The sequence below is a fragment of the Aotus nancymaae genome, unplaced genomic scaffold (assembly GCF_030222135.1).
Source record: "Aotus nancymaae isolate 86718 unplaced genomic scaffold, 86718_ANA_hifiasm-v0.15.2.pri h1tg000019l, whole genome shotgun sequence".
Classification (NCBI taxonomy): domain Eukaryota; kingdom Metazoa; phylum Chordata; class Mammalia; order Primates; family Aotidae; genus Aotus; species Aotus nancymaae.
This window is the reverse complement of record NW_026988431.1, coordinates 26,338,073-26,352,121: the sequence shown is the minus strand read 5'-3', so window position 1 is coordinate 26,352,121 and position 14,049 is coordinate 26,338,073. Positions and strand designations below refer to the sequence as shown.

At 34.0% G+C, this 14,049-nt stretch overlaps 1 protein-coding gene and 1 pseudogene across 6 annotated transcripts in view; one reads left to right on the top strand and one right to left on the bottom strand.

The window, feature by feature from the left end:
* Positions 1-14,049, bottom strand: part of ATP2C1 (ATPase secretory pathway Ca2+ transporting 1) — a 167,435-nt gene that overhangs the window by 44,666 nt on the left and 108,720 nt on the right. For all 6 annotated transcript variants that reach the window (XM_064378683.1, XM_064378684.1, XM_064378686.1 and 3 more), the window contains 6 exons: positions 13,756-13,822; positions 7,484-7,608; positions 6,538-6,635; positions 4,527-4,622; positions 4,343-4,432; positions 2,407-2,511 (listed from right to left, as the gene is read on the bottom strand). In XM_064378683.1, the coding sequence (XP_064234753.1) occupies positions 2,407-2,511; positions 4,343-4,432; positions 4,527-4,622; positions 6,538-6,635; positions 7,484-7,608; positions 13,756-13,822 (581 nt within the window). The remainder of the gene's footprint in view (positions 1-2,406; positions 2,512-4,342; positions 4,433-4,526; positions 4,623-6,537; positions 6,636-7,483; positions 7,609-13,755; positions 13,823-14,049) is intronic.
* Positions 10,365-11,735, top strand: LOC135275902 (UDP-N-acetylglucosamine transporter-like; annotated as a pseudogene).

Here is a 14,049-nt window from a genome sequence, read left to right as displayed (position 1 = left end):
TTAATCACTCTGTTTTCAGTCTTAAGCCTTAATCCTGCCCTCTACTCTTATCCCCAGGTTTCTGGTGTTCTACAGGGGTAAAGGAAGGCTAACCATGGCCTAAAGCAGCAGCAAAGGTACTTGGGGGAGTTCTGTTGGTTCCTTATTCAGAATTTCAAACTTCTCTACCATTTTTAGCCTTATGCCTTACTCCCTGCCTTCAAAGGTACCTGTCACCTTTTAATCTTTCCTATACTTTCTCTTGGTGAGTTTGTATCTTTTAATCCTTGTTTGTGATCTTGGTGGTTCCAGGGAGATAGTAGAGATAAACATATATTGTCATGTTCAACTGACAGTCCTTTAAAAGCAAACTATTTGAGCCACTGAGGTCACTTTTAAATTGGTAAGTTTCCCCTATCTGTGTCAGGCTGACTTCTTCTAGATCCTGAGTCACATCTGTGATTGGGGTTTTGTTTGTTCATTTCATTGGTTGGTTTTGTTTTGCAAAAGATACGCTTCAGGTCAGCAAATGAGAATAATCATCAAATGTTTCCAAACTTATATCCTGCCACTCTCTGTCCATCACTCCCACAACTGAGAAGATTTAATCTTCCAATGTAAAACTTTGGTGAGGTTAACATTCAAAGTTGCTGAAAAGGAAAATTATTAAACATTACATGAGCCACACTATCTTGAAGTATTGTGTGATGGTTTACAAAATGTAGTGAAATAGACCTATCAAAAAAAAGTCATATGCATATTCTTGCCACATAACTATATGGTTAAGGGACATCAGTTGAAAACTACCTAAGCTTAATGTAATTTTTGAAAGCTTTACATTAACAGGTTTAAAGTGAAAGGCATTATATTTTCATAGTTTCTTTCCTAATTGTCTTCCTTCACCTAAGTTTGTATAAGTTCCTTTAAAGAACAGACAAATCTTTTTTTTCGCCCTCATGAACATAGTTTCTGTAAGACTTCTATTCAAAGTTCAGTGTTAACCAACCTGGCCTTCCTTTTAAAGCCAGTATGTTACCACTTATATGAATGAAGGGAGATCCTTTCATTCCTGTTTTCTATAGAGATGTAATCATAGGTATCGTGTACAAAAATCATGTGTTTGCTCATAGGTAAAAAACATATAACCAACTAGTCATTACTATCAAAGGAACTGTAAAAATAACAAATAAGGCCAGGTGTGGTGGCCCATGCCTGTAATCCCAGCATTCTAGAAGCCCAAGGCAGGAGGATCACCTGAGTCCAGGGGTTCAAGACCAGCCTGGGCAACATAATGAGACCCCATCTCCACAAAAAGTAAGCAAAATTAGCCAGGTATGGTGGCATGTATTTATAGTCCCAGCTTCTTGGGAGGCTGAAGTGGGAGGATCACTTGCACCCAGGAGGCTGAGGTTGTGGTGAGCCGAGATCATACCACTGCATTCAGCCTAGACAACAGAGTGAGGAAAAGTTTAAGGTTCAATTATTATTATTATTATTATTATTTTTTTTTTTTTTTTTTGAGATTAAGTCTCACTCTGTCACCCAGGCTGGAGTGCAGTGGCACAACCTTGGCTCACAGCAACCTCTGCCTCCCAGGTTCAAGCAATTCTCCTGTCTCAGCCTCCCAAGTAGCTGGAACTATAGGCTCATACCACCACACCCGGCTAATGTTTATATTTTTAGTAGAGACGGGGTTTCACCATATTGGTCAGGCTGGTCTCAAACTCCTGACCTCAGGTGATCCACTGGCCTCGGCCTCCCAAAATGCTGGGTTTATAGGCATGAGCCACTGCGCCTAAGCTTAAGCTTAAATATTTTTTAAAGTTTAAGCATCAAGCTGGTAATAGCAACTATGAGTGATATAATTATATGCTGTAGATAATTCAGAAATCTTATTACACTGGAAACATGTCTAAAGCACCCAGGAACAAGGTGGCAGTTTAAAATACAGTTATGTCATTTTGTCAGCTTGTAAACTGGAGTAAGCAACATGAATTACATACATTTGCAAACTACTTTTCAACAAAGTAATGTGGTTTCGTTTGTTCTGAAGATAAGACATTCCTTCAGTGAAAGAACACATTTTGAAACACAATCTGCAAAGACCTTATAAGGAACTATCATGAAGAACAGTTCCTGATAAGAAAAAACCTGATGTCACAGGCTTTAGGGGACCAGGCTACAACTCATTTAAGCTGTTTGCTCACACAGCAACAACTCCATGAATATATCTATGTACGGATTCCACAAGGAAAGACTATCAAAGATAACACAAACAAGAGATGAGTGTACTATTAATTACACATACTTTAAAGCAATAAGTCTTTATTATGTACAATGACTGTTTAAACCCAAAGGTGGACAGTAAATGAAAAAACAGTCATCTAAGCTAAACAGAATATAAGCATTCTTTAAACAGATGGATACCTGCTGTGTTCGGTGTACACATTTAACAGCCATCCACTTTTGCTCAGAGTTAAAAGGGTATTCAGCTTTTCTGATGTAGTCTTGTTGAAGTCCATCAAGACCCATCTATATGGCACAAAAAGAAAGTTAATTCTCACCAATATGTGATTATTTTTTCCTTTAACAAAAAACAAGGGTCACAGCTTGTAGCCAGGTTGGCTGGATTATTTTTCAGTTAACCATGAAAGAGTAAGTGCTCCATCTATATATACTAAACTTCCCTATATATCAGCATACATTTTCAACATGGAAGCCCATGTATGTAAATATAGTCTAAGGCAGGTTTTCTGGACTGTACGCTAACTAAACCTCCCACACCCACTGTATTAATCCCTCTACCAGCTCAAATTCTGAAAGGAAGCAGGATATAAGTAAATAAAAGTACTCAACCAATTCTGAGCATGTACTTTAAATCTCTTACTTCTTAGGGACTCCAATGTCTCACTTGTTATCATCCTAGTCCCTTACCCTCCACTACTTTATGTCCTGAATATTACTAGTCATGTAGCTGTTTTCCCTCCCAATAACCTTTGCATCCATATCTAACATCCAAATATCAAAAATGCTGAAAAACTGTCTTCCAAATATCAAAAAATGTTTAAACTACTCAAAATGCTACCATGTATTGCTATTTTCTATTGAAACATGTTCAGACTCTTGTTTTTGGCCTTAAATAAAGTTCTCCAGAAACCCACCACATACAGCATCTACAAAAATCCTCCTGGTCGCTCAAGTATCTTTCATTTCACCCAGGTTAGTCAACTCATTAGCCACAATCCATTTTATGCTCTTTTATTCCTCTCTGCTTCTACTTTAGTTGATTCCCTAACTTACCTCATATAAATCCTTCCTATCCTTCAAGCCCTAATATCCCAGCTCTGAATCTGCATTGTTCTTACATGTGACTCAATGTTCAGATTTCACTGTCTGCTGTCTTGGACTGCCTTTTGTTTCAAGAACGTCACTATAAATTCCCTACCTAAAATATGAGGTCTCTGCCCATAAAAGATGGTTTCATACTCTTTATCTCTCAAAGAAACTAATATCTTGTAAGCATAACACAGGAAATACTTGATAACTGATTCATTTATTGAGTACTATGCTATTTTAGTTGTAATGAGACCAAATGATATAGAAATTTGATTTTTGGTCAAGGAAACTATATATTCTAAAACTATCAATTTTATTTCATTAACTATGTTATAATAACCTGTAATTCTATACTGTCTCTCATTTCAAGTAACCTCACTTAGAAGCCTCTTGCTTTACACAAGTATCAAGATTTTCTCTGAATATTCTTAAAAGCAGGAATAGTTATTTTTCTTATGAATGATAGGCTGAACTTAACAGGTTTCTCACTGAATCAAATATAAGACAGGGAATAAGAAGACAGATTGGGACAGATGAAAAGTTAACTGAGACTTCTCCCCAAAATAAATAACTTTACAATCATTTTGAGAAATTAACAAAGGAGAAAAAGGAAAGACTGGGAAAAGAAAGCTATTTTCCCATGACTGTGTTATTATCTTTACATAGAAATACTGAAGAATGTTGCCTTTTATTCATTCAAAAGTTACTATTTGTCAGTAATTACACATTTATAAAGTATTTCACATGTAGATGTCAGTATTGTGGAAGACGGGAACACTTCTTCCTAAGAAATCAATGACTGCTCATTAGTTTGTAACTTGCATATACACAATAAGGTTATACTGAAATAGCTCTATGCTTTATATTTATAGGAATAAAACTGGCACCCAAAAGAGAGTAAAAACAATGAAATATTATGAGTTTTTTTCACTCAATACCTAAAAACTAGTAATACTGAAATTGATGACATTGTGTCCTGTTGTGAGGGTAATGTCTCATATGTCAAAGAGGAGATTTAAGTACGTACCTTCATTGCAAGAGCAATTAAGGCCCCTTCTGTTGGCTTCCCCATTAGAGTATTGTTTCTAATTACAGCATCATTGCACACACAGCCCGCCTAAGAAAAATACACATAAATTATGAACCTATTACTGGGTCTTAAGTTATTATAAAGAAAGTCACCTTCCTGAGGAAAAAAAAAAAGTATTTACCTCAACAATTCTGCTAACAGCTGGGTTGTAGAATCCATGAACAACATCACCATCAACAATTACTTCCCCAAACTGATTATAGCCAACTCCAGTAACCTACAGATCATAAAATGGGATCAATAATACAAACATTAGGTGGTGACGAGACCTATAAAACCCCAAAACTATCATGAGTTCTGTTCATTTATAATGACACTGTTAAAGTGTTTATCTAGAAAAGCATTAAAATTTGTCTTAAAAAAGGATATTTAGTAGAGAAATATAGATTCTAATTCTCCTCACAATGATTAAAAAGACATTGTTTTCTATTTACAATATACTATTAAAAGAATAAGCTATGAAAATATACATAAGTAAACTTAAACTTATATGACATTACATTTATATAGCATACTACAGTTTGCAAAGAACTCCAATCCATTACCTCATGTAACACATAACACAAACATGTGATCTAGACAAAAGCAGTCTTCTTTTTGCAAACATGCAGGCTTGGAGACATTGAGATATACACTAGCACTTACAAATTATTTTAACATAGCATATTACACACCAATTTTAAAAATCAGGGCAGAGACAAACCAGATATTTATATCATATGTCTAGAACAAACCAAGCTGAACAAAAGGAAAGTTCACAGTAAAAACCATACAATTTAGTGACCAGGCGTGGTGGCTCACATCTATAATCCTAGCACTTTGGGAAACTGGGGTTGGAGAATCACTTTAGCCCAGGAGTTCAAGACCAGCCTGCGCAACAAAGCAAGACCCATCTCTATTAAAAATAAAAATAAATAAATAAATGTTTAATGATATAATTTAGAGATAAAACAATTAACAAAGAGTTAATGCATTACATATAACATGACCTGAAAACAAAAGAACAACTAATATTCTACCTTCCATACCTGGAACATATAAGCACACGTAATCCCAATAACCCTTCTGAATCATTCAGAAAGGCACATTCACCACCATAGGTGAGTTATCTTTGACCAAATCTAATACTGTAAATATCGTCTTTTCAAAACCTATGTAAAACGGACGTAAATAAACCCAAGTACAACTTCTGTCAATTTGTCTCATGCTTACTTTTCTCAGTAAATTAGCTATAAATACATTTTAAATTACTGTACCCAACATAAGCAGTGTTAAGAGCATTCCAGTCAAAAATCCTGCACAGACTGAGTAGGATTAGAACTTGTCCATAACCAGCTTCAGGAAGACTACTGTACAGTGATGTGCACTTAAGAGACTGTCAACGTATCAATATATAATTGCTAAAATAATATGATTCATTCATTCATTTATCAAGTATTTATTACTATGAAGCAGGCTCTGTGCTAGGCAATATAGCTCATGCTCTTTTACAACTTACAATGGGGAAAAGGGATAGAAAATTTTACCTAAGATAAGGACTAAGAGATATAAAATGCTAAGAAAACATATAACATAGGGCCACTTCTGGGTGTTCTGAAGAAGTGGCCTGGAATTAAGGTGCAAAGGATGAAGAGGGGCCACAGTTCAGGATCCTGATCACAATGGAAAACCATTGGAGTACCTTAATTTATGGAGTGACATGCTTAAAATTTGGTTCTAAAAAGATCTCTCAAGCTGCTTATGGAGTGAGGGCAGCAAGAATAGATAAAGACCAGTCAAGAAGCTTTATCAAAATAGCAGGTGAGAAATGACAGCAACTTAAAGAAGCTGGCTACAAAGTAGATGGCTGGGAAAATTCTTTAAGAAGTCAAAATTGGCAGGATTTGATTACGGATGGATGAAGGGGTGACTGAAAGAGCGATGTCAAGGAGGAATCAAAGTTTTTGGATTGAACAAGCGTACAAACGGAATGAGACAAAGACTTAGTAGAATCACAGAGAGTGAAAATAACTCCACTACTAATTTACAGCCTTTTTGAAGGTAAGACACTAGAACTGTTTGGAATGTTAAACATCATGTTTCTTAAAGGCATACTGTTTTTGCTTTTTAGTTTTAAAAAACCTATAGAGTACCTCAGCATGCAGGCCATCTGAAGTAAATATGTGAGTAACAGTCATTTCATTCTTCGTCAGTGTCCCAGTTTTATCTGAACAAATCACATTACAGCAGCCTAAAGAATTAAATCATTACAGGTCACCAAAAGAATCAAGGAGAAATATAGGTTTACTTAAAAAACAAATCAAAGACTAAAATCCTGTCCTAATTCTCTGAATTTTATAGAGATCAAACTCATTGGTAATTTTAGATTAACTTCTCTCATTATGCCTGCTTCAGTATAAGGTGCAGTTTCCAAAATTAAAAATACAAATTAGATGTTGACATTTTCTTATTTATATATAGTTAGTTTCTACAAAGCTACTTCACATTAGCTTTATGTAATGATTTTATATAATACCTTTCTAGAAAGTTTGCAGAATTTCTAAATATAAACCCGCATAATTTCTACAGTCAGGATTTTTCAAAGTATTTCACTTTCTCGTATATGGAGAAGATATTAAAATACAAACTAGAAATCAAATTCAGTACATATTTGGAGTTTCAAAGCACAATGCACATGAAGTTTTGTTATAGCAATACAACTACTATATATTTACTGTTCTTACAGGCAAATTCAACTCAAGTACAACATTTGGGATCTATAATAACACATTATCTTCTTTGACATGTCACAAGAAAAATATTCTATTAATTTTACTCTAAAATTGCAGTTACTGTATGGATTTTCTTAACATGATTTGAGCATTAAACACTATGATGTAGAAAGATTTCAAGTCCCCACACCTAAGGGATAGGAATTATTAATTGCCTTTTTCAATTGTTAAAACCATATCCAATTTTGCCATAAATCAAACATCATAATGCAAATCTCTAGGACAAAAACTGTAAAACTCTGAGATGATTTACTATTGACATAAACTTACACATCATTGCATAGGAATGCTCTTAACACAGACTTACCCAGAGTTTCAACTATAGGCAGTTTTTTCACAATGGCCCTTTTCTTCACCATTCTCATAACACCAAGAGCTAGCGTCACTGTGACCACAATGGGGAGACCTTCAGGAATCGCTGCTACAGCCAAACTGTAACCAATATATATAAAGTATTAAAATGGAGGTTAAACAGTACTCATAGCAACAATCTAAACTGGATGTTACTTAAAGCTTAATAAAATGCAAAATTAACATAGTCAACACATAAAAAATAAACTTCTCAAAAGGAACAGAAAGTTGATTAACATTTACTGGATACCTGGTAGTTGCCAGGTTAAACACAGTGGTTGAAAATACAGGTTCTGTCATCAAATTGCCTGGATTTGTACCCCTGGCTTCACCATCTCTTACTTGTATGATCCTGGGTTACTTACTAATCCACCTCTGTAGTTTACTGTCCTCATCTATAAAATACAGATAACTACAAACGTTCAAACAAAAACTCATACATGAATGTTCACAGCAATACTATTCACGATAGCCAAAAGATGGAAACAGGCCAATTATTCATCAACTGATAAACGTAAAATTGTGACATCCATGCAATGGAATATTACTTTAGCTACAAAAAGGAATGAAGTACTAATACATCTACAAACATGAATAAACCTTGAAAATATTATGCTAAGTGAAAAATATAAAAAGTCCCATATTATATCATTCCATTTATACGAAATATCTAGAATAGGCAAATCCACAGAAATAGCAGATTAGTGAGTAGTTGCCAGGGACTAGGGGAAGAGGAGACCTGGGGAATGACTGCTTCATGTGTACGGGATTTTCTTTTGGCACGATGAAAGCTTCTGAATCTTGACAGTGGTTAACAATTGTAAAATACTGTGACCATACTTAACTCCACCAAATTAACTCTTTAAAACTATAAATTTCATATGTGTATTTTATCACAATTTAAAAAATTATTTCACTCTTGCCTTTTATAATGAAAAAATAACAAGTCATTCTTTGTGCCATTCCAAATACTATCTCTTGACTCTGCTACAAATAAGAATATAAGCAATCCTACTCTTCATTCTACCACTGTTCCCTCTGCTGCTTCTATTTCCTAATTTTTATTACCAACTTTCTTTTTTTTTTTTTGAGACAGAGTCTCACTTTGTAGCCAGGCTGGAGTGCAGTGGCACAACCTCTGCTCACTGCAACCTCTGCCTCCCGGGTTCAAGCAATTCTCCTCCCTTAGCCTCCAAGTAGCTGGGACTACAAGCACATGCCACCCTGCCCAACTAAGTTTTGTATTTTTAGTAGAGACAGGATTTCACCTTATTGGCCGAGATGGTCTCAATCTCTTGACCTCGTGATCCGCCCACCATGGCCTTCCAAAGCGCTGGGATTACAGGTGTGAGCTACCATGCCTGGCCATCAACTTTTTCTTTGCATAATCTAGTACGTTAGCATCCTTTTCAATTACTGTAATTGACTTTTTCATGCTTTATTTACTGGTTGATTTTAAAAGTTGAAAGCAAATGAGCAACAATACTATTGCTGAAGAGTTGAAAGCAAATGAGCAACAATATTATTGCTGAAGACTATACACTGAAGAGTCAAGAAAAAAGTATGTTATAATTAATACTTCCTTTTCTCCTTTGGACTTCTCAAAAAGAAGGTTCCTAATTCAAAGGCCATCCTCTCTTTTCTTTTTCTTTTCCTTTTTTAAATGCTTCCATTAAGGAAAAATAGGCATCATCATTTACAATCTAGATGCAATCAATCTTTTCGATCTTTTATATTTAAGTCATATTAGCAAAACTTTACAGAGGAATAAATAAATTGTAAAAACTTCACTCTAAATTTTCATTTTAATGATAACCCAAAACTATTCCTGGACTTCAAGGTATCTACACTTGAAATGAGTAACATCTTTAAAATGCAACTAACTGCTCATTCACTGTCTCTGGTGAACTTGGAACGTATTTATCTTATAAATACTTCAGATTTAAAGAAAATATTTCTAACAGGCTCTAGCTTATCAGTCTAATTCTTCTTTCTTACATTTGTTCTGTCAAATTGCAACACTTCTAAAAACAATGATGACTCTCAATTGTTTTGAAAAGAGAAGTTATCTTCTTTGTTCCATAACTGCTAAACATTTTCAATTTTAGATTTATAAACACCAATTACAATGATGAATCCAATGAATTTTTCTACTTCTGCATAATCTATTTCCTGTTAATTACCTTTATATTCATACCAGCCTTCATCATTTCTCCACTTATAAGCAATATGAAGTCAATGCTGGTAAACAAGCATTACAAAAGATGAATGAAATAGGGTCATACATTCGTTTAGCAAAAAGAGATGGCCCAGATTCTTGCTTGAAAACTACTGCATGATAAGAGTCCTTGCTGTAAAATAACTGGAAAAAAATACTTGTTTCTTTTTTGTCCTTAGAAAGAGACCACTCACTCATCAAAATTAAGGAGTTCGAGAAGATATGATTAATTTCACCCATATCATTATAGCCTACAGTGCTTCTATTTAGCTCCTTGCAATGATCTTCTGATTTGTCTAATAATAATTGCAATAAGTATTCTCTGTCAATTATTCTCTTTGCCATTATTGTAGAAAGTGAAAAATTCTGAATTCTAACTTTTGTTCAATGAAAGCTACAAGAAACAAATCTAGAGACTGTGACTTTAGACTTCTTTTACACCTTCTTAAATAATGCAATAGTTTGGGCAACATAATAAGAAAACTAAAGAGTAAGAGAATAGTGACAATTTATTTTATTATTACATCAACCCTCTCAATGATTCCATCATTTTTCTGCTTTCTTATTGTTTTAGTCATCTTTAGCACTCTTGCAAATAATTGTTAAAATAATTCCTAGGATGAAGATATCGTAAAATACTCAAGAAAGAGAAAAAATAGGTTCATTAAAGGTCCCATAATGTAGCTTATATTTATAAAAGAGTCCAGTGGACCCATACTGCAAAACGCAATTGCAAAACAGAATGAATTTTTTTCTATTTAAAAATTTTTAAGTTTCTTGTTTTTTGGAAGACCTTGAAGAAAGAATAAAAGTTATGATATGTCAATCTGTATAAACAGAACTTAAAAAAAAAAAACAAAGAAAAACCCCAAATTCTTAAAAACTAAAAATTGATCCAATGGATAATATGTTAATGTTTAATATCTCAAACTCATTCCTCATTTTTATTTTATATTTAACCCATGGATTTTTTAAATACAAATTTAAACCAAGAGTTTCAAACTGCATTTTCACTCCCTTGAGGAAAAAAAATACATTTCTTTACTATATCACAAATATCTTTTTACTTCTTATTTATTCCGCTGATTCCTTGTAATCTATTTGACTTTTCCTTTTGTAAGACATTGATTTTTGTTCTAATATTTGAAATATTTCCTACACTTACAACAGATGTCTGCCAGGATTTCTTTTCCTTAGATGCCTAAATAAGTGCTTGCCCTTTGTTATACCTATTATCATCTTCCTTTCTTTCACCCTTGTTTTGCTAGAATTCATACAAGGATGGGTAAGAGTGGTAGGCACAGATCCACTCGACCAGCACCTCGAACTCAAGATGCCACAGGAATTTAAAGAAATGCAAAGGCTTGGTCACACATCAGTTGAAAATTCTTACAAGAGCATTATTTTCTTTGTCTATGCTTAGTAAAAAACTGAGTGTATACCAGTGGCTATCCCTAGTAATTCTGATGACAGGAGTTGCTATTGTACAGTGGCCCTCAGATTCTCAGCTTGATTCTAAGAACTTTGCGCTGGCTCTCAATTTGTAGGGCTCATGGCTGTTCTCACAGCATGCTTCTCAAGTGGCTTTGCAGGGGTTTACTTTGAGAAAATCTTCAACAATCAGTGTGGATAAGAAACATTCAGCTTGGTTTCTTTGGAAGTATATTAGGATTAATGGGTATATACATTTATGATGGAGAACTGGTATCAAAGAATATATTTTTTCAGGGATATAACTGACTGACCTGAATACTAGTTGTTCTTCAGGCACTTGGAGGCCTTGTAATATCTGCTGTTACTAAATACGCAGATAATATTTTAAAAGGATTTACAACCTCTTTATGTATAATATTATCAACACTGATCTCCTATTTTTGGCTTCAAGATTTTGTGCCAACCAGTCTTTTTCCTTGGAGCCATCCTTGTAAGAACAGCTACTTTCTTATATGGTTATGATCCCAAACCAACAGGAAATCCCACTAAAGCATAGCTGTGTACCATCTTTAACTGGTTTTTCACGATAGTGCACTAGGAATCTCAACGTTAATCTTACATAGAGGACTTCTACAGAGTCTGTGATGATATCATCATGCTGAATCTGATCATATTGTTTAAATGGTTAAAAATAAAAATGTTTAAGGATAAAATATATGTATATGTAACAAAACACATTACATCTAGAAATCAAAACCTGAAAATATTTCCAGGTATTAGAATTAGAAGGAACAGTAGAGGAAACTTGAAATTTAAGTTTAAAAAGATTTTACCTTTTTGATTGCTGTGGAAATGTCCTATGCACTCTTTGCAAGAGCACACAACAAATGTCAGGTATCACTTTTTGCAAATTAGATTTAATCTTATTAAATGTTTTTATCTTACTCTTTCTGTACAGACACATCAAATCACATGAAATATTCAATGTTTGAAAATTACAATTACCTATAAAGCTGTGGAAGAAATATAACTTCTTTTATACTTCTAGTTAGAAGTGTAATTTCTAACTATAGTTAGAAAGTTGTTAAATGAACATTTTACTCATTTTAAAACAAAAAAAGGATGGGGAAGAAATGAATGTTAACAGTACTTGCCTACCTAATTGGACTGATCCTTTGTCTAGGCCTAATTTACAAATTTATGATCATTTTCCACATAATTTGGTACCACTGCTCCACTGTATTCTAACGCAATCTGATGTTGCTGTGGATGAAGAGTTAATAATTTTCCCCTTATGAATTTGATTAACTCTAGTTCTATTCACCTAGTGATCTCATAAGAATAGTATGTCAAGTATGCTTCTGGATAATACTGCTATGACTAAAGGAGCCCCTGATTAATAAAGTCTCTCTGAACTAGGACAGTTATAATTATCTTATAGGAAGTTATAGCTTTGAGTTTCTCGAGTGTAGTATCTCTTGTAACTAGACATGTCCCTCACAGGCATCTGGAAACACGTTTCAAAATATGTCTCTCATAGAACAGAAGACATTTTAACCCAAAGTAGATCCCACACTCACAAGGTTGACCTTATTGTACTTGAGTGAACTGCTACATGAATTGCTGCAGACTTGCAGGAGAAGGTTGTCTGAAATTACCCTGCTACGTTTAGGACACAGGTATCAGATGCGGTCTGGGAAAGTCTTGTGAGTTGGAATATTTAAAAGAACCTAAGAAGACCCTGTGGTAGAAACTGCAGCTGCTAATGAGAAGTCTGATGCCAGCCTAGTTACCCTTCCTTTGTAGATGACCTTTTTTTCTTTAGTTTCACAATTACGTATCAAGGTTGAAGTTTTTTCCATCCTGCTTGGCATTCAGTGAATACTTTCAATCTATAAAGACTTCTTGCCTTAGCTTGAGAAAATATTTGTGTGTCATATCTTATGTAATTTCTCCTTACATCTTTTTGAAACTCCAATTAGTTAGAAATGGTATTTCCTGAAATTATTCTTCTTTATCATTTTCTCTCATTCTGTTGAAGACTTTTTCCTCTTTTTGGGGGAGACCTCTTTCAGTTTATATTACACCCCTAAAATGGAATTTTTAATTTCAGGAATCATAGTCTTAATTTCTAAAAACTCTTTTTGTTCTCTGATCCTTTTCTACAACAATCTATCTCATGGATGCAGTTTCTTCCACTTTGTTTTCAAATTTGTCTTCTATTTCTTAAATGTTATGCTTTCTTCTGAAATTGATTATTCAATTTCTATATCGTGAACTTTCTCTTTCATGCTGCTAGTTTTCAATTTCACAATCCTTAATTGTCTATTTATATATAAAAATGCCATAATGCATTAGTAATTCCAGACATCTAGTGTGGGTTTTCTTCATTACCATATATATACATTTTCATTTTTCTAGAGGTAATTTTAATATATGACTTTAGAATTATTTATGTAGAGATATTATACTCTTATAGGCTCTATATAATACTGACTTTCATAATAAAATGTAAGCTATGTCCATTAGAGGAATAAAAGCAGAAGAGACTCCAATTATAAAGTATTGGAACTTACCTTACACTAATAGTAAACATTTCCAGGATATCTTTTCCCAGTAACCAGCCAACCAACATGATGATTCCTAAAACAGAATTAAATAGTTATTTTTCCCTTTTACGTAAAATCAACTAAAAGAGAACAAGTTGAAGGCATCTAAATCATCCCTAGACATAAAACGGAAGGCATATTAGATCAGAACTACAAGATTTTATAAAAATCTATTAAACTGGGGAGGCTAAAGTTAACACTGCTTAATGTGAATGCTATGCATAGTCACATACACACACATGTGCACAGACATATCACACA